Source organism: Dama dama, chromosome 22 (genome assembly GCF_033118175.1).
Source record: "Dama dama isolate Ldn47 chromosome 22, ASM3311817v1, whole genome shotgun sequence".
In the NCBI taxonomy this organism is placed as follows: domain Eukaryota; kingdom Metazoa; phylum Chordata; class Mammalia; order Artiodactyla; family Cervidae; genus Dama; species Dama dama.
The window spans coordinates 19477251-19502434 of record NC_083702.1 but is presented as its reverse complement, the minus strand read 5'-3'; the positions used below and the strand labels follow the sequence as shown (position 1 = coordinate 19502434).

Below are 25184 nucleotides of genomic sequence, written 5' to 3'. Positions count from 1 at the left end.
AGGACTGGAGAGTTGAGAACAAAGCTCTGCCTGCTCCATGGTTATTTCTGTGCAGGCTAAGAGAACATGATGAATGAATCAGTGTGTCCAGAAAATAACATCAGTGACTGAGTTGCCAACAATTAGATTGCACAATACTGCATTGCTGTTTCTTAACCATTCCCTGGGACTTAGCTTGGAACAGCCAGAGGAAACAACAACAAATTAGATTATTTTAGCAAACCACCGCAGAGAATGAATTAAGCTTTTAAGAAGGAAGGAAATCACCCACAGGCAAAAGTATTTTAATAAACTGCATTAGTATTTGCCAAAACTTTTCAGATTATAAAAAGAGAATGTTTATTCTGACCTGTATGAAAACTTAAAACCCACATATCTTGTGGGTATATGTCAACTTGTAGGTGATAATATGATGAGTTTTATTTGATAAATAAAAGACAATAAGAATATGTAAATAAGATATGCTTGGGTATAACATTTGTGACCTGATTAGAGTCTTGACTCTATTTTACTTGTAATTGATAGAGTTGACAGGTTATAGTGAGTTGGATTGAGTCAAAATATCAGAAGCATTAAGAATTTTTAAATAGATTAGTGGAGGAGAAAAAATGGTGGATTGTGGCCTGAGGAATATCTGAGTTTGAATTTTAATTCCATCAGTTACAATGTGGAAAAGAGAGATACTCAATCTCAATTTACTAATCCATAAAATGAGATAACATACTTACATCTCAGAATCACTGGAAAAAATAAATGATATATGTAAACACCAATGCCCAACTATTAGAAAAAATATTATAATCAATACATTTAATAATATTCAGTTTTACTGTATACTGATTTTAGATTTGTTTTTCTAAATACTAGCAGAAGAGATCCTTAAATAAGCCAAAAGCTCAAACAATTAACGTATTTGCCTTTGAATCTTTAAAAACCTTGTATTATAGTCTTTTGTGTGTTTGGGGAGAAAACGAAATATTTGTTTAATCCCACCCCAAAAGACAGACTTCCCTAGTGGCTTAGACAGTAAAGAACCCACCTGCAGTGCGGGAGACCTGGGTTCAATCTCTGGATTGGGAAGACCCCATGGAGGAGGGCATGGCAACCCACTCCTGGAGATTCCTGCCTGGAGAATCCCCATGGACAGAGGAGCCTGGCAGGCTGAAGTCCCTGGGGTCACAAAGAGTTGGACACGACTGAGCGACTAAGCACACATGCACCCTAAAAGACATTATACTTTTGGTCAAAGCATATCCAGTATATGCCAATCCTTTTATATTTATTGAGTGAGAAATGAGAAGTGTTATTTAAAATATTAATCAAGAAGTACTCATGATCCTGAGTAATTTGTTTTATTTATATGTATATATCTTTTGTGCTAGAGAAAGCAAGTGTTGCAAGCAATTTTTAAAATATTTTTATCAGATTAAAATATAACTTTTGAAACTCAATTTGATCATTAAGTCCAAGTCACTGAGATTTTGAATTTTACATTACTTTGAATTTGATTTAAAAAAAAAAAAGCTGAATCTGTCTAATTTAAATTCAGTGGAGAAGAGAATGCAAATAGATGAGCTTCCTAATTGAATTTGGTTGTTGGGTATACATAATTTAGAGATTTCACATATAACTTATGAATAAAAGACCATGAAATATGACCATGGTATTGTTCATATTACCAATATATCTTCTCCTCCTAGGTATACCTTTGGCCAACCTGTACATGGGAAAGTCCACGTCCAGGTGTGCAGGGAATTTTTTCCCTCTGGGGCTTGTGAGAAAGACAAGAATGAAATATGTGAACAGTTTGTTGCACAGGTACAGATCATGATCTTTACCCCAAAAAAAATGAATTCTTGCTCATTTTCAATATTACTCTTTCTTTGATTCCATTTATAAAACAGACTGAACAACACTATTTTCCTGTTGTGGATAATTGAAGTTGTACATAGGTGAGGTGAAGAATGAGAAGAAAATTCAAGGTATAATTCATTCTCTAGGCCAAGTTCATTGCTCTTCACCTATATATTCATAGAAGTTTTAGAATTTGAAAGATCTTATTGCCTTTTTTGTTTATACTGTTTAGGTGACCTCTCTGATCTTCCTTTGAAGTATCATAATCTATCTTTTACATAAATGAATCCCTGATGGCACTCACCATGCCATCTAGAATTGTCTTTTTGAAAAAAGTTCACTTGCAAATAGCTGCAATTCAGAGTATCTATTTTATTACCTTAAATTTGAAGTTCACTTCTGAAGCCACCATTTGCTTTTTCAGTCTATAGCATCATAACATTAATAATCCTGGCCATCTCTTTGAGGATCACCTTTAGACTTCAAAAGTGAAATGTGTTTACACCATACAGTTTGTATTTTAATTCTGATTGTCCTAATCTCACTGAATTTGGTCAACAGAAAATTACCTAAAGGCTTTTTGGTTAATATCGATATTTGGTTAATACAGACAGAAATCTATATTTTAGGTAGGGATTGCAGACTTAAAAAGACTGAATGGAATTCTTTCACATCAGAGAACATTATTCTATGGTGTGGTTATAATATAATTTTGTCAGCCATTTTACCCAAGTGATGGGGGTTTCATTCAGCTAGTGTTTTATTTTTCCCCAGTGTGAAAAATGCAACAATAAATAATCTACTAAAACCAGTTTTATGTTTGAGAAGTGTTATTTATTTGAAATAGATGTCTTGGAGCAGATTTCCTGAGTCAAATTAGATAAATAGGTGGCTAGATATAATCATATATAGATTTCATTTTTTAAAAATATTACTGCCAGCAATATATGAATTTAAAATGTTTTACCATTTTGGTAGACAAAAATTTAGTTTGTTTTAACCTGCATTACTAGTGAGTTTTGGGCTTCCCTGGTGGCTCAGTGGTTAAGAACCAACCTGCTAATTCAGGAAACGTGGGTTCCATCCCTGGGCAGGAAGATCCCTGGAGAAGGAAATGGCAACCCACTCCAGCATTCTTGCCTGGAAAATCCCGTGGACAGAGGAGCCTGGTGGGCTATAGACAAGAGAGTCAGACATGACTTAGATACTAATCAACAACAGCAATAACCCATGAGTTAGAGCATATTTTCATATTTTCGTTATCAGTTTGGACTTCTTGTTTGAGAACTCTTAATTAGACCTGTTTTTCCTGGTGCTGTGAAATGGAAACTTTCTTGTTTTATGTTGCCCTCTAACCCTCTTGCCAGAACTAGAAAAAGCCTGCACACAACAACGAAGAAACTCCGTGCCGCAAGAAAGATCCAATGCAGCCAAAAAAAAAAAGCACCCTCTAGTCTCTAAGCAAAATTTTTTCAAGTTTTTATTTAAATATTGACTTTGTGGTATTTTTGAAATACCAGAGCTCCTAATGTTTATGGGCTCTCAGCCTTAGAAAAAGATCTTACCTGCCATTGTATTGTACATGTAGCTATCTATTATACAATTTTAAAAATTTATCTTATCAGCATATAATTTTTATAAAGTTCTAAAATAATTTTCTTTTCTTCCAGATGGATTTTCATCTGTGTTAGTATCTGCCTCTTGTACAATTTTGCCCTCCTAAATAATCTCATAAAAATGTTCATCTATTTTGTCAGTCTTTTACTTCTGCTTTCACTTTTTTCCTAATATTACTTTCTGTTTCTGCATAATTTATTTTCATTTTCATGTTACTTTTTTCCTTAAAATTTTAGTTTATTAGTTCAAAAAATGTTAGTTGCTTCTTGTTAAAAAAAAAAAAAACATTCAGTGTTTTTACATTTTCACTTAATCACAACAGCAAAGATTTTGGTGTAAAGTATTTGTCCCTTGACAATGGCAGCATCTAGATTATTACTGATTTATTTCACGTGGTCTCTTTGACTCAGGGATGACTGAAAAATTTTTCCTCTTAATTTCAAAGCAATTAAGGTTCTTCTGATTACTTTTTATTATTTCTTTTTAATTTGTATTTTAAACAGACAAACTTGACCTTTTTTGTTGTTGATTTTATAGCTAATAGTTCAGAGCACCACATATTCTGGAATCAGAATGCCTAGTTAGCTCCACCACCTCCCAACTGTGTGATCTTGGGCAGATTATATAGCCAACCTGGGCTTCTTTCATTTATCCATATAAAGGAGATGATAATAGTGACTTGTTCATATCATGGTTCTGAGGATCAATGAATTGATATATATCCCCCTCATGTTTTACATTTGAAATTAATAAACACTATATTTTAAAATAGAATTAAATCTATATCTCTCTAATTACTCATATCACTGCTGAAAGATTATCTACAGATTTTTCTTTCATTTCATTTTACCATACAATTCATGTAGCAATTTAAAAAATCTTTATTGAAATATAGTTGATTTACCATGTCATGTTAATTTCATATGTACAGCAAAGTGATTCACTTGCACACATATATAGACATACATGTATTATTTCTTTTGTATTCTTCTTGTACAGTCTTTTGCCTTATAGGTTATTACAACATACTGAGTATAGCTCCCTACACTATGCAGAAGGTCCTTGTTGGTTAACTATCTGTATATAAGTATTGTGTATATTGTAATCCCAAACCTCTAATTTATCCCTCCCCTCTTCCCCTTTAATAATCACAAGTTTGTTTTCTATGTCTGTGAGTCTGTTTCTGTTTCATAAATAAGTTCATTTGTATTCTTTTTTTAGATTCCACATATAAATGAAATCATATATTCATCTTTTTTCTAACTTTTGTCACTTAGTATGATAATCTCCTGGTCCATCCATGTTGCTGAATATGGCATTATTTCTTTCTTTTTTGTGGCTGAGTAATATTTCATTGTATACATACACCAGATTTTTCCTTTTTTATATGAACAACTTACCTTGAAGTGTTTTGGTGTCACATATTTGAAGAGTGCTTCTACTCCATCTGTTCTTAATACTTCTCAAGTATTAAGGAGATTTTAATTTCTCAATCCTAAAATATTATTCGGTTCCATTTTTCATTCTTAAATTTGTTCCCATCAGTGTCTCCAGGAGAATATCCCTGAAATCTGTAAAATATGCATTACTTCCACTTTGTTTTCATTGCTGATGAAACTCCCCACCAACCTCCTCCTCCTTGTTTTGTAATTCTCGGTCATTTCACCAAGTTTGTGAGATGGAGCCATGGAGCAATTGAGGGAGTTATATATCTGTGCTGAAACTCCATATTTTTTTAGAGACTTTTAAATCCCTAAACTTTTCATTATACTTTCTCTTCTTTTTCAGTTGAAAAATGGTTGTGTTTCTCAAATTATAAATACAAAAGTCTTCCAACTCTACCGTTCTGGACTCTTCATGTCATTTTATATCACCACAACTGTTACGGAAATTGGGACAGGTAATGCTCGTGGTTTATGGGCAATCTGGGGCTATATGCAGCTTCCTGAGAGACATTTACTGAGTTAACAATGTTCACGAAATACAGATCAATAATTGTTCAGCATGTGGAGTACATTGCCAATAGGTCAACTTGAGCATTGTTTTTTGAATAAGATTTTCCTAATAATACTTAAAATTATTAAGTAAATGCTCTATGTTTATATCTGATCTGTGCCTGCATCAGTGAGACAGAGGGGCTTGACAGGTGAAAAAATTAGGTATCTCTTTATAATTTTGTGTGATAATCAACTGCCGGGGCCTAGTTTTTGATTTAATGCATATTTCACAATCTACATCTGGTAGGTCAAATCTAGCTCTTTGCCTGTTTATATAAATAAAGTTATATTGGAATACAACCATATTTACTCACCTTGCATAAAAGTGACAACAAAGTTGAGTAGCTGTGACAGGAGCTTGTGAATCACGGGCTTAGAATAATAACTATCAGATCCTTTATAGAACTTTGCCAACTTCCAATTTAATACAACTGGATACATTTGCAAAGGCAAAAATTATTAGTGAAAAATCTGCACATAGTGAGTGTACAATAAATATTTATTCTAAAAATGAAACAGAAAAAGAGGAATGTGAGATTTAATTTGAGGTAATAAAACCAGATTCAGTTACTATTTCTTGTTATTTAAAAATGATTGCTGCTGCTGCTGCTGCTAAGTCGCTTCAGTCGTGTCCGACTCTATGCGACCCCATAGACGGCAGCCTTCCAGGCTCCCCTGTCCCTGGGATTCTCCAGGCAAGAACACTGGAGTGGGTTGTCATTTCCTTCTCCAATGCATGAAAGTGAAAAGTGAAAGTGAAGTCGCTCAGTCTTGTCTGACTCTTAGCGACCCCAGGGACTGCAGCCCACCAGGCTCCTCTGTCCATGGGATTTTCCAGGCAAGAGTACTGGAGTGGGGTGCCGTTGCCTTCCCTAAAAACGATTGAGATAATATTATTTATAAACTTCTTTGTGTAAATCTACTTGATCCATATTATAATGGCCTTCAAATAATGGATGTTTGACACATTTATATTGTAACTTACATATGCTTGCCTCTGTTTATGACATGCTTTTTTGGTATCGCAACGAATTTCTACTTACTTTGCTATCAGATTTTTTTTTAATCTGGAAAAAGTGTGAAAACAGTTACCTTGCAGTCTAATAATGATTTTGGAAGTGAAAGCCTTATTTTTGAAATTTCTGTGGTATTCTCCATCATAAGAAGAGTTCCAAGCCAGAAATCACTAGAATGATAGGAGGAAGGACATTGAATGCTCTCTCCTGCTTCTGATTCAAATATTTTCATGCTAATTACATTATTCAGCTTAATGAATTATATAACCTAATAAAGAATACTCTGTAGCCTGATCCTAGCACCCACACCTCCTTTTCAATGTAGAACAAGAATATAATTTTGTGTATATGCATTTGCACATGTACAGACAAAATCTAAGCTGTTTGTTCTTCTGAAGTTCTTGATCAAATGACGTATTTCCCATAACACTGCTTTTCATTTCTTGCAGGTGTGCAAATCAGCGAAAAGTCTTCTATTTTTATCACTCCAGTGCTTGGAAGTGTGAGCTTCAAGAACATGGACCCTTTCTATAGAAGAGGAATTTCTTATTTTGGAACTGTGGGTTTGAAAAAAAAAATGTGTTTTCATTTCATTTTCTTAGGTCATAGGTTGCCTTTTGAAAATTTCTGGGCACTTTTTTCCTACTTTCATAACACATGTGTAACATGACTGCATATGATATATTGGAAAAAGTCCTAGGCTGAAAGAAAGCAATAGATACAATTATAGATATCTCCATATTATATATTTTTAATAGAACATCTTTCTGCCTAATGGAATTTAAGACAATTACAAATAAACAATCACATTTGCAAATATAAAATGCTTTCTTGGTAGAAATAGGACATTTTGAATTTTAAAAATTAATGCTTCTTTTTTGTGTGTGTACAGCTTAAATTTTCCGGCCCTAATAATGTTCCGATGGTAAACAAGTTATTGCAGTTGGAGCTCAATGACAGATTTGTAGGAAACTACACTACAGATGAGAATGGTGAAGCTCAGTTTTCCATTGATACTTCCGATATATTTGATCCGGAGTTTCGTCTGAAAGTAAGACATCAGAGTGGATGAGATCCCACAGAAGAACTGAATGTTAGAAATTTTGAAGATTAGAAATCTCTTAAAAGATACCTTGCATTGAAAATACATTTTAATACACTTTAGCATTTAGTGTATTTTATGTTTGTTCACTAAATAATACATAAGAATACTTATTCAAGATAACAGCCAATTACTATTATTATAGATTCTCCAATAACCAATATTTTCCTCTGAGAAAGTAGAAATAGCTCATAAAGATGATTTGGCTTCTTTCCTTGACCATTTTGTGCATAGATAAGAGAGATACTATGATTTCTTCTCTTCTGTTTAAACAGAATTTTGCATTTAAACAATTGGTTATTGTTCAAACGTAGCTGAAAGGCATAAGGCCTAACGTTGACTTCAATGACAAAGTGAGATAAACAACTCATTGTAGGCCTGATGAAATAGACATACAACTAAGGTCAGGTTTTATATATGAAAAGAGAGGAGTGCTCTTATTATTTTACTGCCAGTAACAACTCTGAAACGTCAACCACAAGCTAAGATTCTTCCCTGCCCTGAAGAGATAAGAGGCTTCCTATTCTATAATAATGACTGGAAGATCTTTATACCTCTACAACCCATTTGCTTTCTTTTATCTTCTCAGGCCACATACGTCAGACCCCAAAGCTGCTACCTTCCCAGCTGGTTAATTCCACAGTACATGGAAGGTCATTTCTCAGTCCAACGCTTCTACTCACGAACCAGCAGTTTCCTGCTGATTGAGCCTGAACCCAAGGAGCTTAGATGCGATCAAGAGAAGATTGTTACTGTACATTACTCACTAAACAGTGAAGCATACAGGGATGATTCAAACATCAACTTCTTCTATTTGGTGAGTCTCAGTGGGTCGATTCTTGGATCTTGTCTAATTGTCCGCTTAGCCCAGTACAGCTCAGAACCTGTACATCAGTTGGGCTATGTTAATCAGATTGAACCAAGATTCTCCCTTTGCTGGTGAGTACCACTGGGTCCATGAAGAACAAACCCAGAAACAAATAAACACATAAAAATATCCAAGGTCATTTCAGTTTTTCCAAGGTTGAAAAACTTAATTATGTATTTATTTTAAACTTTTTCTTTTGCATCGGGGTATGGCTGATTAACAATGTCGTGACAGTTTCATGTAAACAGTGAAGGGACTCAGCCACACATATACATGTATCCATTCTCCCCCAAATCCTCCTCCCATCCGGGACGCCACACAACATGGAGCAGAGTTTGCTATGCTATACAGTAGGCGCTTGTTGGTTATCCATTTGAAATACAGCAGTGTGTACATGTCCATACCAAACTCCCTAACTATCCCTTTCCCCCCAACATCTCCTCCCCCTTCCAGGGCAACCATAAGTTCATTCTCTAAGTCTGTGAATCTGTTCCTGGAAAAATTTATTACTCAGAGTCTGCTATTTTACACATTCATTTCTAACTCACATCAAGTATATACAGACCCTTCAGGAGAATAAAGTATTAGACAGCTACCAGAGAGCAAAGGAGAAGGCTGACTTTGATGAGCAATAAAAAGAATTAGCCCTTTTGGTTCTGGCCCTATCCATTTTGTCTCTATAAGGCTATGGAAAGGTGAAAGGCTGCAAACTTGGAAATTAGGACTCCTGACTGGAATCCTTTCCCCTCTCCTATGTATTAGGTGAGCTAGTTGATCTTGGGCAGATTGTTTAAGCTCTCTAAGCCTTAATTTCCTCAGCTGTATATTTGTCACTGGAAGAAAAACAAAAGACTTTCCTCCAAGGGTAAGTATTACATGACAGGCAGTGTTATAAAGGTGTTTTTTTTTTAATTAACTCATTAATCAGCCCTATGAGTATCTTCTTTTTATAAACAATGGAACAGGGGCAGAGGTGAAACGACTTGGCTTATGTGACACCAATTAGTCTCAACTGTTTCAGAGCTTTATTCACCGCCCCCCATGATGACTGGCATATCACTCACCAAGTTTCCAGCACATAATTAGCTCTCAGTCAACTGTGGTCACTTGCTCTGTTCCTTCCCAAGTTGTGAAAGAGTTCATTTTTCATATTTGTTTGTAAAAACTACTTTATCTTATAGAATAGAATTGTAATTAGGCCATTCATTATCTAATAATAACATGATACCTGAGAAATGGAATATTTCCTGCCATATCAGTAAACAAAGAACGTCACAGTCATCAGCAGCTGTAGCCACCATGGTTAGTGAGCTGGTGAGCCCTGAGGGAACTTGGTAAAGAAAAAATACTGGGAGTTGGTGATGGACAGGGAGGCCTGGCGTGCTGCAGTCCATGGGATTGTAAAGAGTCGGACACAACTGAGCGACTGAACTGAACTGAACTTAGAAGCCACCAGACTACAGTCACTCACTGCAGGAAGTGACTGAGGAAGTGAGTGAGCCCTGAGGAAACCCGAGAAATGAAGACACAGGGTATTAACCCCAGATAGCTGGGGTACATATCAAGGGAATGATTTCAGTGAGCCCAGAATCTTGCATCTTCCCATACATCGAGAAGTGCTAAATTCCTTAACTTGGGATATCAGGTTTTCATTAATTAACAATAACCTTTTGAGGTACCTGTATTTTGTTGCAAAGCTCTCGCCTCCGCGGAGCAAGTCTCTCAGTTTTACTTGAAATGCTTTCTCCCGGGATTGAAGTCCTAAAATTTCCCACTGAATAAGCTATAACTCTCAACTTTTAGGTTGTGAATATTTTTTTTAAGTCCACACACCATATTATCTAACATGCTATCGCATACTGTGTTTTCTTTGTTCGGCACAGGTTATGGTGAAAGGAACTATCTTCCTCAGTGGACAGAAGGAGATCAGAAACAAAGGTGTATATAAGGCATTGATTTTTTTTTTTTTTAACATGCACTCTACCTTCATTTTTCTGTCTTTTAAAGAAATGTTACTGTGATTCTAGTCAAGAAGTTAGGAAGGACGCTTAGCATTAAGCTAGATAGAGGATAGAGGCCCAGGGTAGCCTGCTAAATATTTCAGTGAAAGAGATTTCAACCTGTTTCTATGATTGCCAGGCTATCAGGTACAATATAGAAAAAGTGATGTCCAAAACTCAAACATTGTTATTATCTAAATTATGCAATCTTCCTTCGTATATATGCTTCCCATTCATTGATTGATTGGGGCTTCCTGGATGGCTCAGTAGTGAAGAATCCACCTGTCAATGTAGGAGATGTGGGTTCGATCCCTGTGTTGGGAAGATTCCCTGGAGGGGAAAATGACCACCCACTCCATCATTCTTGCCTGGAAAATCCCATGGACAGAGAAGCCTGGCGGGTGATAGTCTATGGGTCGCAAAGAGTCGGACATGATTTAGCAACTGAGAATGCACACAATTTATTGATTAATTAATTGATTTGCCTTTAAAATAAAGTCCGATTTGCTCTTTCTACCCATAAGCCATTCTCTTTTATCTAAGTGTACCCAGTGAGTCAGGAAACTTCTGGTACTGTGTCTGCTGCTCATCTCTCATATTTACACAGCCTGGAAGGGAAACATCTCCTTCCCCATCAATGTCAGTGCTGATCTGGCTCCTGTGGCTGTCATGCTTGTCTACACTCTTCACCCCAGTGGGGAAATCATAGCTGACAGTGTCAAGTTCCAGGTGGAAAAATGCTTTAAAAACAAGGTGAGGTCTCTTCTATTCTGAATGAGAGGGGTGGGCCATTTACTCCCTGGTGTCCCCTTGTTTTTTGACTGCTTATAACCTTTACATGGCTGTCTCACAATCAGCATTGGCACAGCTCAGTTACTAGGAGATGAATCATCAAACAGAAGGAACCACTTTTGGCAGCAGTGCCAATCCTGGGATGGTACGAGGGTTGGTGAAGGCAGTGTCCCTGTGAGGATGGAGAATTAAGGGGGAGAGTGGGCAAGAGAAATAAAGGTACAGAAATCTATAAAGATTTACTTGGAAAAGATCAGACATAGTCCAACTACTGGGTTGGCCAAAAAAATTTTTTGGGCTTTTCTATAAGATGCTATGGAAAACCATGAATGAAATGCTTGGCAAACCCAACATTTTCATGTAAAATAATCTTACTCATTCCTTTTCTTCCTTAATTTTAGGTTAGCATAAAGTTCTCGAAGGAGCAGGGACTACCAGGCTCCAGCACTGGTCTCCATCTTCAGGCATCCCCTGACTCGGTCTGTGCCCTCCGGGCTGTGGATAAAAGTGTTCTACTGAAGTCAGAACAACAGCTGTCTGCTGAAAGTGTAAGTTCTCAGGTCTCCTCAAGTCTTATGCTCCAGATGATGTTTTTATTTGAAATGGAACAGGTGAAAAATGTCAAACATTGTCTTTTTTTGTCTTTCCATGGATTGCACACTTAATTATTTTTCTTGGATGGCTCAAGACTCACAACAATAAAGAATTCTATGGATAATTATAATGGGTTAAGGATTATACAACTGTAGATGTAACTATATATATGAAAACCTAGAGTTAAATCTCAGTATCAAAAGGTGTACTTGGACATTCTGTTATCTGTTAATAGATCTTATATTTTCATAAGCATTTCCAAACCTGCAATTTCAGAATTTTTCATCAAAGTCATCTCAGTTAAAAACTATTGGATATTTTAATTTCCCATTTTCTTTCATCTGTTTTTACTTTTTTTTTAATTGACATATAATTGCTGTACAATGTTATGTTAGTTTTTACTATATAACAAAGTGAATCCCCTATGTGTATACATATTTCCCATCCCTCTTTTTTAAAATTTATTTTTAATTGAAGGATAATTGCTTTACAATATTGTGTTAGTTTCCGCTGTACAAGGTGAGCCAGCTATATGTGTACATGTACTCCCTCCCTCTTGACTCTCCCTAGCACCCTCATCCCATCCGTGTACAGAGCATCCCACACAGAGCACCCAGCTGAGCTCCCTGGACTGTACAGCATCTTCCCACTATCTCTCTCTTCTACACATGGTAGCGTGTATCTCTCAGTGCTACTCTCTCAATTCATCCCAGTTCTCTATGTCTGTGTTTCTAGTCTTGCCCTGCAAGTACGTCCTCACATTTTGAAGTTGCATCTTTTCCTTCCTTTAATGATCTGATTATGTCCCATCAACCACAAGGTTTGGAAGCTGCCACTTCCAGGCCCATTTATTTTAAGCCCATTTCTTATGGAGTCCAAAGACCATGATTCATCCTTTGATACTTAATGTTGTACTTTCTTTCATCTGGAGTTGACTGGTGTGTGTATCTTCCAATTTCTCCATGCCAGTCTTTTCTTTCCTTCATGTAGTCTCTTAAAATTTCCTTCTCCAACTTCTCAACAGTAGGAGCTCTATTGGAATATGGCGCTGATATTTCTTGTTGTTGTTGTTTAGTCTCTGTGTCTGACTCTTGTGATCCCATGAACTATAGCCACCCCAGATTCCTCTGTCCACGGGATTTCCCAGGCAAATATACTGGGGTGGGTTGCCATTTCCTTCTCCAGGGGATCTTCCCCACCCAGAGAATCTTCCTCACAAAGGGAAAGAACCCATGCCTCCTACATTGCTGGTAGATTCTTTGCTGCTGAGCAGGTAAGCCTGTTGGTATTTCTGCTAACAAGTAATTTGAAGGTCATGGTATTATCTGTATCACATTCATGCTAGTGATTACTTGTTCTCTTTGGTTTTATGTTCTCTTTGGAAGGATACTTGAGAAGATTTAGAATCAGGCTGCTATCATTTTCCTCCAGATCTAGGTATTCACAGATAATCACGAATTATCTGTGCTCTCAGCCTTGGAATCATCCATAGATCTTCAGGCATCTCTTCCTTACATGCTATCTTAAATTCCGCATTAAAACAATTTCTGTGAACCACATAAAACAAAATTGAAGGCTTCCTCTCCTAGAATGAGCTGACTCAAAAGTGTTAGATGAAATATTACAGCTATAAAGAAAAGAACAAGGATACATGGTTATAACGGGGGTGGGGGAAATAAACTGGGAGATTGGGACTGACATCGACACACTGCTATATATAAAATAGGTAATTTATAAGAGCCTGCTGTATAGCACAGGGAACGCGTCTCAATGCTCTGTAATGGAAAGAATCTGAAAAAAAAGTGAATATAGGTATATGTGTAACTGAATCACTTTGCTATATACCTGAAACTAACACAACATTGTAAATTAACTATACTCCAATAAAAAGATCTTTTAAATCATATTATAAGCAATTATATATTATGTGTAACTAGAATATATGCTCTTCTCTTTTTGATAATGAGATTTACATATTGAATAATGCTTCTTTTTTGCCTTGGCTGCCTGGAAACAGATTCAGATTTGATACTATGCTTATTCATGGAACCATAGCAACCTGTTTTATATGTTTATTTACTTCAATTTACTTGATTGAATTTTTAATTTTGTTGTTAGTAAATAAAATTTTTAAATGGCCTCCTTTTCCCTTAAACCATATCAAAATATAAAACTGAAAATAAATTAAAATGTATAAGGATTATAAAATAAATATGTGTTGATGTATTTTTACATGAAGAATAAATGGTTATAGCACAAAAAGTTGCCAATTTTGCCACTACAAAAAGAATATTTCAAATAATTAGAAACCATGATATTTTTCTTCCAGGTGTACAATATGCTCCCAAATACAGAACTGTATGGTTATTTCTACCGTGGTCTCAACCTTGATGATGGCAAGCTAGACCCTTGCATTCCTCAGAAAGATATGTTTTACAATGGCTTGTATTATATACCTGTAAGCAACCATGGGGATGGAGACACCTATGATATTCTCAAGGTAAGGTCATTTTAAGCTTTAAAATTACTGCATGCTGGAACTTCCCTGGTGGTCCAGTGGTTAAGACTTCGCCTTTCAAAGCAGGGGGTGTGGGTTCAATCCCTGATTGAAAAGCTAAGATCCCAAATGCCTTGAGGCAAAAAACCCCTAAAACATAAAGCAGAAGCAATATTGTAACAAAGTGCATAAAAATTCTTAAAATAGTCCACATCAGAAAAAAAGTACTTAAAAAACATTATTGCATGTCAATTTTAATTTTAGTTTTCCTAATGCATATCTTGGAGAAGGAAATGGCAACCCACTCCAGTATTCTTGCCTGGAAAATTCTGTGGACAGAGGAGCCTGGTGGGTTACAGTCCATGGGGTCGCAAAAGAGTCAGACATGACTATGCATGCATGCAAATCTGTTTTATTATTTATGCAGTAAAGAATCTGCAGGAGATTATTTTATTATTTGTGCAGGAGACCTGCGTTTGATCCTTGGGTCGGGAAGATCCCCTGGAGAAGGGAATGGCAACCCACTCCAGTATTCTTGCCTGGAGAATTTCATGGACAGAAAAGCCTGGTGGGCTACAGTCCGGGGGGGGGGTCACAAAAAGTCAGACATGACCAAGTGACTAACACCTCCTTTTCTTTGATATTGAGGTCAGTAATGTGTTTAAAATCACTCAGAAATTGTCTTATAAAAAAGATACTCATTTTTGTTGATGTTTTTCTCTGTGGAAAATTAATTATGGGGTGGCTGAAATGATGATGTTGATGTTAAAGTTAAAACTTGATGTTAGAAGCAATGAGGCAATCTTTAAGGTATTGCAATAAATTTTATGCAGAAATCATCAAATCAGGAGGCTAAAATAGAGCCTCAGCTTCATTTATACAAAGGCTATCACTGGAATTTTCTGAGGCTTCCTTTAGGGTATTTTTTAAAAGATTTTTTTTATGTGGACCTTTTTTTTTTTTTTTTTAGTTTTTATGGAATTTGTTACAATACTGCTTCTGTTTTATGTTTTGGTTTTTTGGCCACAAGGCATATTGGATCTTAGCTCTTCAACCAGGGATCAAACTAGCACCCCCTGCATTGGAAGGCAAAGTCTTAACCACTGGATCACCGGGGAATTCACTAAAGGAATCTTTATGATTGCAGTTTGCTGGGGGTGCTGCTAAGTCGCTTCGGTCATGTCGAACTCTGTGTAACCCTATAAACAGCAGCCCACCAGGCTCATCTATCCCTGGGATTCTCCAGGCAAGAATTCTGGAGTGGGTTGCCATCACAGCTATAGAAATAAAGGGGAATAGAATCAGACATTTTCCTTCAAGTCCCAGAGCTCCAATTTACTGGCTATGTCTCATACACGTATGTTCGTGTATGTGTGTGATGTTAATTAAGGCAGTGATAACATCTCATAAATATTTTTCCCTTAAAATCAGATGGAGAATAATTTAAAACCCTTAGCAAAATCCCAGAACACAAGTGCTGAGTAATCATAATGATTATCATTTTTCCTCCAAATTAGAGACTTCAACACATCAAAGACAGGTGACTTGACTTGTAATATACCAGACCCTTGCTTGCTAGCAAAGAAAACATGTATATTTATTATCTATTTTTAAAATTATAAGATAGTTGATGACTCTTTTTTAGGTCTTGTATGAAGACTGCTCAACTTTTCCTTTGTTATTTATTTCTTTGAAGTATATGGGTCTGAAAGTCTTCACCAATCTCCATTACCGGAAACCAGAAGTATGTTCTACAGAGAAAATCATGCCATACACTGGGCCGCTCTATCTAGAATCAGGAGGATATTCACCCATGTACAGTGCCCCATTGAAAATTGCATGTGGGTAACCAAGAATTGTGTGGCGGGAGATGGGTAAAAGGATTCATGGACTTGGTTGTATTTCATATGACTATCCAAAACTGGGATTTTTACATGTGCAGTATGTCATGTGCTTGTCTACGACTATACATCCTGCAGCTGAATAAAGCAGAATAAGGCAAGTGGAAATGGTATTAGCTAAAGGGAAGAATTAGCTTCAGATATGAGAGGAAGTTTATTTTTACGGCAGAACACAACAGCAGAAACGTACAGGAGGGCAATCATAATGATTACAGGAGGAGATGCCCTTATTTTGTGTAGATCAGAATACATAGTTCAAGGCAAAGAGCATTTTGATTCTCAGATGACCAAACAGCTGGCATCAGAGAAATGTGTTCAAATACCAATCCATTTTTGGCTTCCCTGGTGATCCAGGGGGTGAGTGTTCAATCCCTGGTGGGGGAACTAAGATCCCATATGCCATGTGGCCTGGCCAAAAAATAGGAAAAAAGAATGCCAAATACAAAAAAGAATGTACATATATATGTGTGTGTGTGTGTGTGTGTGTGTGTGTGTGTGTGTAAAACGGAGTCACTTTACCGTATAGAAGAAAGTAACCCAGCATTGTTAATCAACTATGCTTCAATTTTTTTTTTTTTTCCTTTTTTTCTTTTTTTTTTTTTTGGATTTCACTGACACTTTATTTTTTTTTTTTTTTTGGGTTTTGTCATACATTGATATGAATCAGCCATAGATAATGCCAAATATAGCCCAGAGGCCAAGGAAACAAAAGAAAATGTCTTTAGAAATTAGCAACGTTACTATTGGTGGGAATGTAAATTGATACAGCCGTTAAGGAAGACGGTATGGAGATTCCTTTAAAAACTAGGAATAAAACCACCATATGAAACAGCAATCCCACTCCTAGGCATATACTCTGAGGAAACCAAAATCGAAAAAGACACATGTATCCCATTGTTCATTGCAGCACTATTTACAATAGCTAGAACATGGAAGCAACCTAGATGTCCATTGACAGATGAATGGATAAAGAAGTTGTGGTACATATACAGAATGGAATATTACTAAGCCATAAAAAGAAACACATTTGAGTCAGTTCTGATGAGGTGGATGAACCTAGAACCTATTATACAGAGTAAAGTGAGCCAGAAAGAGAAAGATAAATATTGTATTCTAACACATATATACAGAATCTTGAAAAATGGTATTGAAGAATTTGTTTACAGGGTAGTAGTGGAGAAGCAAACATGGAGAATAGACTTATGGACATGGGGAGAGGGGAGGAGAGGGTGAGATGTATGGAAAGAGTAACATGGAAACTTACATTACCATGTGTAAAATAGATAGCCAACTATCTATTCGCTGTGTGTCTCAGAAAGTCAAACAGGGGCTCTGTATCAACCTAGAGGGGTGGGATGGGGAGGGAGATGGGAGGGAGGTTCAAAAGGGAGGGGACATATGTATACCTGTGGCTGATTCATGTTGAGGTTTGACAGAGAACAACAAAATTCTGTAAAGCAATTATCCCTCAATAAAAAAATAAATTAAAAAGAAGAAATTAGCAATGTTAATGTCATTAGAAACTTTAGTCATTAGGATGATGGAATTGGCCAATACCAGATTGCTTCCTGGCAGACACCAGAATGTCAGACGAGAAACTCCATTCAATAAATAGACATGACTTTCTCTAAATTTGACTCTGGAGGAACAATGTAGGCTTATTTGTGTGTGTGTGTGTGTGTGTGTGTGTGTTGCTCTTATTTTAATAATGGGACTGATTTGAGCATCAAAACACTGACACCTAGGCTGGAATGTACATTTATTGACACTGAGCCCCAGCAGCAACCCATGTATCATGTCCCACTAAGCATATGCGGTCAGAGACATAGTTTACAGGTGTGTCATTGGAATGTATATTTTTATTCTCTCTCTTTAAAACATTTCTCTTTTCTTTTAGCTGGTGAAGTCACAAGGGAGAATTTTGACTCCATAGAACGGGTTATAATTGAAACAGTAAGAACAAGCTTTCCAGATACATGGATTTGGGAGCTTGTCAACATTGAGTAAGCTTTTAATTTTTCTTTCCTGTATGTCTTTATTTCCATTTTCTTTTTGTCTTTATTTCCTAAACTTTATTTCTGAGTATATAAAGAAGAACCATGTTGGTAAAATACAAAACACCATTCACTTGTATGTACTGACCACATATTTTATTTTATTTTTCCTCTAGTATTGTTTCTTGTCTGTTCATTTCATGCAGATAGATGCAAGCTGCATGAATTAGAAAAAAATAATGTGTTTAGAGAAATGTGACCTTTTTGAGATTAAATTTTATAGAAATCCAACTCTCAAAATACTGATCTAACGCCCTGACAAATATTTAACTATACTGATCTAATGATACTGATCTATGACTTATTTTTAACCTTCAGTTAATACTTTTTTGTTTGCAATTCAGTTTCCTGATTTAGACAAAGGATGCATTTTATCTAGACTCTCTCTTTGTAGTTCCTCCGGTTCAGCAAATCTTTCATTCACCATCCCTGATACTATAACCCAATGGGAAGCAAATGGCTTCTGTGTGAACGGTGAGGCTGGATTTGGCATTTCATCAACAGCTTCTCTGGAAGCCTCCCAACCTTTCTTTGTTGAAATAACCTCCCCCGCTTCAGTTGTTCGGAATGAACGGTCTGATCTGATTGTCAGTGTCTTCAGCTACCTGAATACCTGTGTAGAGGTAAATTATTCCTTTTGATCTGGAGTCAAAATCTAACGAGGCCAAGAGATTCCTTGAATATTGCCATATTCTTTTTATTCTCAAATACAAAATGGTACTATAGAGTCATAAGATTTTTCCTCAAACAAAAACAGTTGCTAGGGTTTTCCTGGCAGTCCAGTGGTTAAGATTTTGTCTTCCAATGCACGTGAGGGTTCAATCCCTAGTCGGGAAGAGAAGAGCCCACATGCTCCATGGCTGACAAAACAAAACATAAAACAGAAGCAATATTGTAACAAATTCAATAAAGACTTTTAAAAAATGGTCCACATTAAAAAAAAAAAAAAACTTTGAAAAGCAAACAAAAATTTGCTTTAATTTACAGCAGTGATTTAAATACTGCTCTAAGAAAGTCATTTTATAGTATGTGTCATGCCAGATTTATCTTCTTATGAGAGGAGTCATTTGTATCATTTATTTTTGATGATATAAAACAAGTAAAGTAGAATTTTCTCAAGATTGGAGGAGGAATAGTGGCAGCAAAATATTTAGAGTGCCACTCTCATTGCATGACTGTTATTTTAGATTTTCACTCAACTGGAAGCATCTCGGGATTTTGAGGCAGATATCAGTACCCCTAAAGACAACAGCAGTGAGATTATCCAAGCTGCAGAGAAAAAGACATATGTCTGGACTGTTACACCTAAGAAGCTGGGTAAGTAATTATGTGTCTTTGCCAACCTCTCCTGAAAAACCAGTCTATTTTTATTGTCTCTGTTTCCCTTAAATCCTCTATACAGAAATAACTTTCTCCCTCACATTTGAAATTTCTGTTTTTAAAAGTTCTCATTTTTTTAGGGTCTCAATTAAAATCCTGTTTTTATAATCTAATTTCAGGTTTTGCTAAAGTTTGTGTTGGAGCAAACCCATCCTCCATTTGTTTAAAGGCAGAATGTGATTGAAATACAATGTAAAGGCTAATTTGCATTACATATCAAGTCCACCCAAGTGAAGACCGTATTTTCACTAATGCTCCTCAGTTTCTTCACTTCTCATTTGCTTCTTCACTTGCCATCAGGAACTCATGTTACTTAAACAAAAATTGCTCCTCAATCTCAATGATTGCCAGGATTTGTAAATCTACTAGATGTGTTATGAGACACCCAAAGCACTGAACACTCAGATGGGAGTTAAACACGGAGAAGAGTACAGTCTCAGTGCAAGATTATCTGCAATATAGAAAACTAAATTTGACAATATCTTGTTAAAAATACAAGGGAAGGGAAAAGTTAAAAAGAATCTAGTAAACAAGAATGCTAGATGTAGTAACACATTTTCATCATTATCACTAATATCAAAAAGTAAAATTTCCTTTATTTCATATCCTCTACTCATTATATTCCTTTAGCAATAAAGAGTAATTTATGAGATCACTTTAGTTCACCTGACATTGGTCTGCATAAGACTAGTTTTCCTTTTAGATTTTAAGTTTCTCAATTTCTCTAACTATACAAGGTCTTCAAAAATCTTCCACCAGCAATTGAGATAGAATACTGTACTGACTTGTATGGTTTTATGACTTTAAGTGGAGGACACCGTTCTAAGAGTGGGGTGTCAAAAATCTGTCTTAAAAAAGAAACAAGACACACTAACAAAAAACAAGAACAGTGTATTGGTTATGCATAGGTATATAGGCATACAGATAATATGAAACCAAAAATATTATATTTTTTATTTCTCTAATTTTCACAAGAAAATTGGAGATCCATTTTAATTATGACCTATGATATCACTTCCCAGTGACTTCCCAAATGGCTTCCCAGATAGGGCTTCCTTGGTGGTGCTAGTGATAATGAATCCACTTGCCTGGAAAATTCCATGGACAGAGGAGCCTGGTGGGCTACAATCCACGGGGTTCACAAAGAGGTGGATGCAACTCAACTGACTTAGCATGCACGCACGCATGATGTAACAAGGAGTAAAAAACAATAGATCCCCCACTAACATTTGATTTAAATTCAGTGCCCTTTCCACTATGTCATAGTTTACTGTTTTGGTTTGTTCAATCTTGAAAAAAGTTAGAAGGCCTAGTTTTCTGACTTTATGCCCCTTTATTGTCATATATAAACTTTAAAAGCAATCCATATCAAGGAATTTGCTCAACTGGCTTTGCAGAATATTCTCTTTTTTTCCATAAAATTTCTTAAGTTCTAGCTAGGTAAGTGAATCATTTACTTCATGTAAGGAATCTTGAAAGAGATAGAAAAGGACATCACATTATCTCCGGGCAAGAGAAAGAATGAGTTATTTTGGCCCAAGAATAAATATGATGATAAGATTCAGTTTGTCTGATTCAAGAAGTGATTTATAGACTTTTAATCATCTCCCTTCACAGAAGGGGCCAGTGGTCAATGTAATTTATATTTGGGAATGTTTTTCAGGTAAAGTGAATATCACCGTAGTTGCTGAGTCCAGGCAAAGTAGTGCTTGCTCAAATGAAGCACCTGAGAGGCAGAATCTGAACTGGAAAGATACTGTGATCAAAAGTGTGTTGGTACAGGTAAGTACATGCAAAACTATCAAGCCCTCCACATACAAAATAGAGTACCTAATGGGCTTCCCAGGTGGTGCTAGCAGTAAAGAACCCACCTGCCAATGCAGGAGACATAAGAGACTCAGGATCCATCCCTGGGTCGGGAAGATCTCCTGCAGGAGGAAATGGCAACCCACGCCAGTGTTCTTGCCTGAAGAATCTCAAAGACAGAGGAGCCTGGCGGGTTACAGTCCATAGGGTCACAAGAGATGGACACGAGAAGTGACTTAGCATGCATGCAATAGGTTAAATTATAAAGGACATTCTCTGTGAAGAGGCTTAATTGACCATAATTATAATTACTGTTGACAAACAGTGGGACATGACTGAGCAACTAACACTTTCACTATTGACACAAGACATGACATTTTAAATAAATTAAAACAGCAATAAAATTCATCCATTCTTTAATTAACACTTAACCCAGGATAGAAGAATGTAACTCATGAAACAGGCTTGGATTTTTTGTTTGCTCCTGACTCATGATACTTCCTATACACCTGATCCTCTTACCTGATCCTCTTCCCTCCCTTCCTTTAACTGACTCGCAAATCCAAGAGACAAATCTACATGCCTGTGCAGGCCTCATCATCCTCTAAAAGAATCACTGCTTGTCAATGGTATCTCTCACCTCACCTTTTGGCATGTTCTTACTTTGCAAAACACTTTTGTTTGTCTACTGGAGAAGCTGGACAGTGCCAGGGAAGCTGAGTATGTTCCTCTAAGACACTGAAGTTACCTCTGTCCCACAGAGAATTATGGGAACACAGGGCCAAAGTGGGTGTTGGTAACATAGAGTGACTTGCAGATAGAAACAGAAGGGGACAATGAATGCATCTTCTCCAGCGACAACCATGAGCCAGCCATGCCTATGTGAGCTGACACTTGGTTGCTTTTTCTGTGTGAAAAGATGACCCAGATCCCTGACTTTATGCTTCTGTTTACTTTACTCTTTGATAGCCTGAAGGTATTGAAAACGAGATGACTCAAAGTTTCCTTATCTGTACACAAGGTAAGAGGATCTTTTCTTTTTTAACTTTTTAATTTTGTATTGTGGTATAGCCAGTTAACAACATTGTGATAGTTTCGGGCGAACAGCGATGAGACTCAGCCATACATATACATGTATCCATTCTCCCCGAAATTCCCGTCCCATCCAGGCTGCCATGTAACATTGAGCAGATTTCCATGTGCTGTAGGATTTTCTACATGGTCATACTAGTCCTAAAGGAAATTTATCCACAGGTCTGTTTATTTCCTCTTCTTCCACTTTATTGCTATACTGAGGACCTCGGTGACTCTATTCTGAATATCCAATGGAGGATTATTTCATTTCATGCCCAGTCTTCATTGTATAATTTTAGCAAACATAAAGGATATTTATGAGGTTATTTTTTGTTGTTCATCTATGACATCGATCTGTCACAGCCTATTTCCTTCATCTTGTGAATTATTTGGGGGGTGGAGCTCATCTTGCATGTGAGTGTGGCGCAGTTTTGGTCAGTGGGAAGTCAAGATTATGCCCAAACAGCACATAGTGTAAGCAGTCCATAAAGTAACCTTTGCTTCTGTACTCCTGGGATGAAACAACCATGGAAAATCACTGCCCTTCAATAGCCAGTTTTATGGGCCTCATGAGTATTGCTTTATGTGGTTGATGATGATCTGATTGTTTAAAAATTTCTCATTAACATTATTTTTGGGGGGTGCCACACTGCGCATCTTCCAGGATCTTAGTCTCCAGCCAGGGATCGAATCGAGTCCCAGCAGTAAAAGCACTGAGTCCTAACCACTGGTCTGCCAGGGGATTTCCTAATGACTTGATTTTAATGCCTAGTAAGAGTCTCCAAGCTTTCCCTTTTGTGTGTAATGTTCCATATGTCATAATCAGTAGTTTTTACTTTTTTTTTCCATACACAAGTAGTTCAGGCACTAAACTGACAGAGCATAGAGGCCATCTCTAACTTGCAGATTTATATCCATTTTCTAAACATATTGTTATTCTAAACTAGATCAAAACCTAAAGTTCATCTCTTCAAACAAGCAACTTATAAAAGAAATAGAAATAACGAAATATATTACTTAATATGTTTGTCCCACAAACCTGCTACTATTGTTTATGAAAGAAAGCCAAACATTATTTGTTTTATTGATACTTTTTCTTTCCAGGCACCAAAGTCTCCAGGCAGGTAGATTTGAATTTGACAAATGATGTTGTAGAAGGATCAACCAGGGCCTTTTTCACTGTTGTGGGTAAGTTGGTTAAATTTTTTGTTTCACAGTGATTTGAACATCTTAGTTGAGGTGGTCTTAAAAAAAAAAACTTAAAAGGATGGAGAGATTTTTCTTACAGTATCAGTTGGAGGGAATTATTGTTGAGGAGGACCTCCTATGTTTGTTTCTGCATGGGATCTGAAGGACTTACAGCACCGTTTTCAAATCCATGTCCCTGTGTGATGGAAAGTATACACGACCATGTGTAAGAGAGACAGCTAATGGGAAGCTTCTGTACAGCACAAGGAGTTCAGCTTGGTGCTCTGAAATGACCTAGAAAGGTGGGCTGGGGGAGTGGGTAGGAGGGAGGCTCAAGAGAGAGGGGATATATGTATACATATATTAAGAGCTGATTCATGTAACATAACTTTGTAAAGCAGTTATACTTCAATAAAAAAAAATTTTTTTTTAATCTATGTCCCTAGAAGATATTTTTTCTGCTGAATGGCAATTGGTGTTTAGAAAACAAAGAATCCTATTATAGCCTGTCCATCTAAAATATTAAATATACCTTTGGAGATCAGAATAGACTTTGTTAGAAATGCTGGAAATTTCCTCAGTAAAGGAGAAAACTGCTCCAGAGAAGTCAAATTTCTTTGTCTATTATTAACATCTACATTTTGGGGGAAGAGATAGATTACATTGTACAATTCACAGGGTCAGCTTCTCAAAAACCAAACCAGCAAGCAATTAAGTGAACAAACACACTTTCTTAAATTCCTTCTCTCTGTGGTAATAGGAGATTTTCCAAAACATTTTTCATACCAGAAACCTCTTTCACTTCACCCTCTTTAGAATTACTTCATGAAAACATTCTTTGTTTCCACATTTTAGACCTATTTTAAAATGTTCTTTCCTTCCACTATGCCTCTTTCACCTATTGTCATTAATGCTGAGATGCCAAGTTTGACAAACAGTAAGGTGATGGACAGGGAAGCCTGGCATGCTGCGATTCATGGGGTCGCAAAGAGTCAGACACGACTGAGTGACTGAACAGAACTGAACTGAACTGAACATTCTGTTTGTTGTGTTTTTAGGGGATATTCTAGGGCTTTCAATACAGAATCTGGAGAATCTTTTCCAAATGCCCTATGGAGGTGGAGAACAGAATATTGCCCTGCTAGCATCTGATACCTACATCCTAGACTATCTGAAATCTACTAAACAACTGACAGAGGAAATTAAATCTAAAGCTTTATTCTTCTTATCTAATGGTGAGAAGATTGAAATAAATTCTGCCTATAATAGATTAAATAAATTATTACTAATATCAAGATGTCATAAAGCAGCTCTTATGAGGTAGTCTCATGGGGAAAAAGTATATCTGAAGAACTGAGTCACTCTGAGTCCTAGCTCTATTTTGGGGTGTTTTTGTTTGTTTGTTTGGGGGCTTTTTTGGAATTCAATATCTGTATGATCATTT

General features: G+C 36.5%; 1 protein-coding gene across 1 annotated transcript in view; it reads left to right on the top strand.

Moving 5' to 3' along the window:
• LOC133043261 (ovostatin homolog 2-like) overlaps positions 1 to 25184 on the top strand; it is a 49349-nt gene that overhangs the window by 11573 nt on the left and 12592 nt on the right. The window contains exons 8-24 of the mRNA XM_061124091.1: positions 1701 to 1818; positions 5260 to 5371; positions 6934 to 7043; positions 7377 to 7535; positions 8176 to 8403; positions 10338 to 10392; positions 11062 to 11207; positions 11648 to 11794; positions 14170 to 14340; positions 16034 to 16178; positions 18136 to 18241; positions 18687 to 18915; positions 19480 to 19609; positions 21336 to 21454; positions 22448 to 22499; positions 23657 to 23740; positions 24799 to 24975. Coding sequence (XP_060980074.1) covers positions 1701 to 1818; positions 5260 to 5371; positions 6934 to 7043; positions 7377 to 7535; positions 8176 to 8403; positions 10338 to 10392; positions 11062 to 11207; positions 11648 to 11794; positions 14170 to 14340; positions 16034 to 16178; positions 18136 to 18241; positions 18687 to 18915; positions 19480 to 19609; positions 21336 to 21454; positions 22448 to 22499; positions 23657 to 23740; positions 24799 to 24975 — 2288 coding nt within the window. The remainder of the gene's footprint in view (positions 1 to 1700; positions 1819 to 5259; positions 5372 to 6933; positions 7044 to 7376; positions 7536 to 8175; positions 8404 to 10337; positions 10393 to 11061; positions 11208 to 11647; positions 11795 to 14169; positions 14341 to 16033; positions 16179 to 18135; positions 18242 to 18686; positions 18916 to 19479; positions 19610 to 21335; positions 21455 to 22447; positions 22500 to 23656; positions 23741 to 24798; positions 24976 to 25184) is intronic.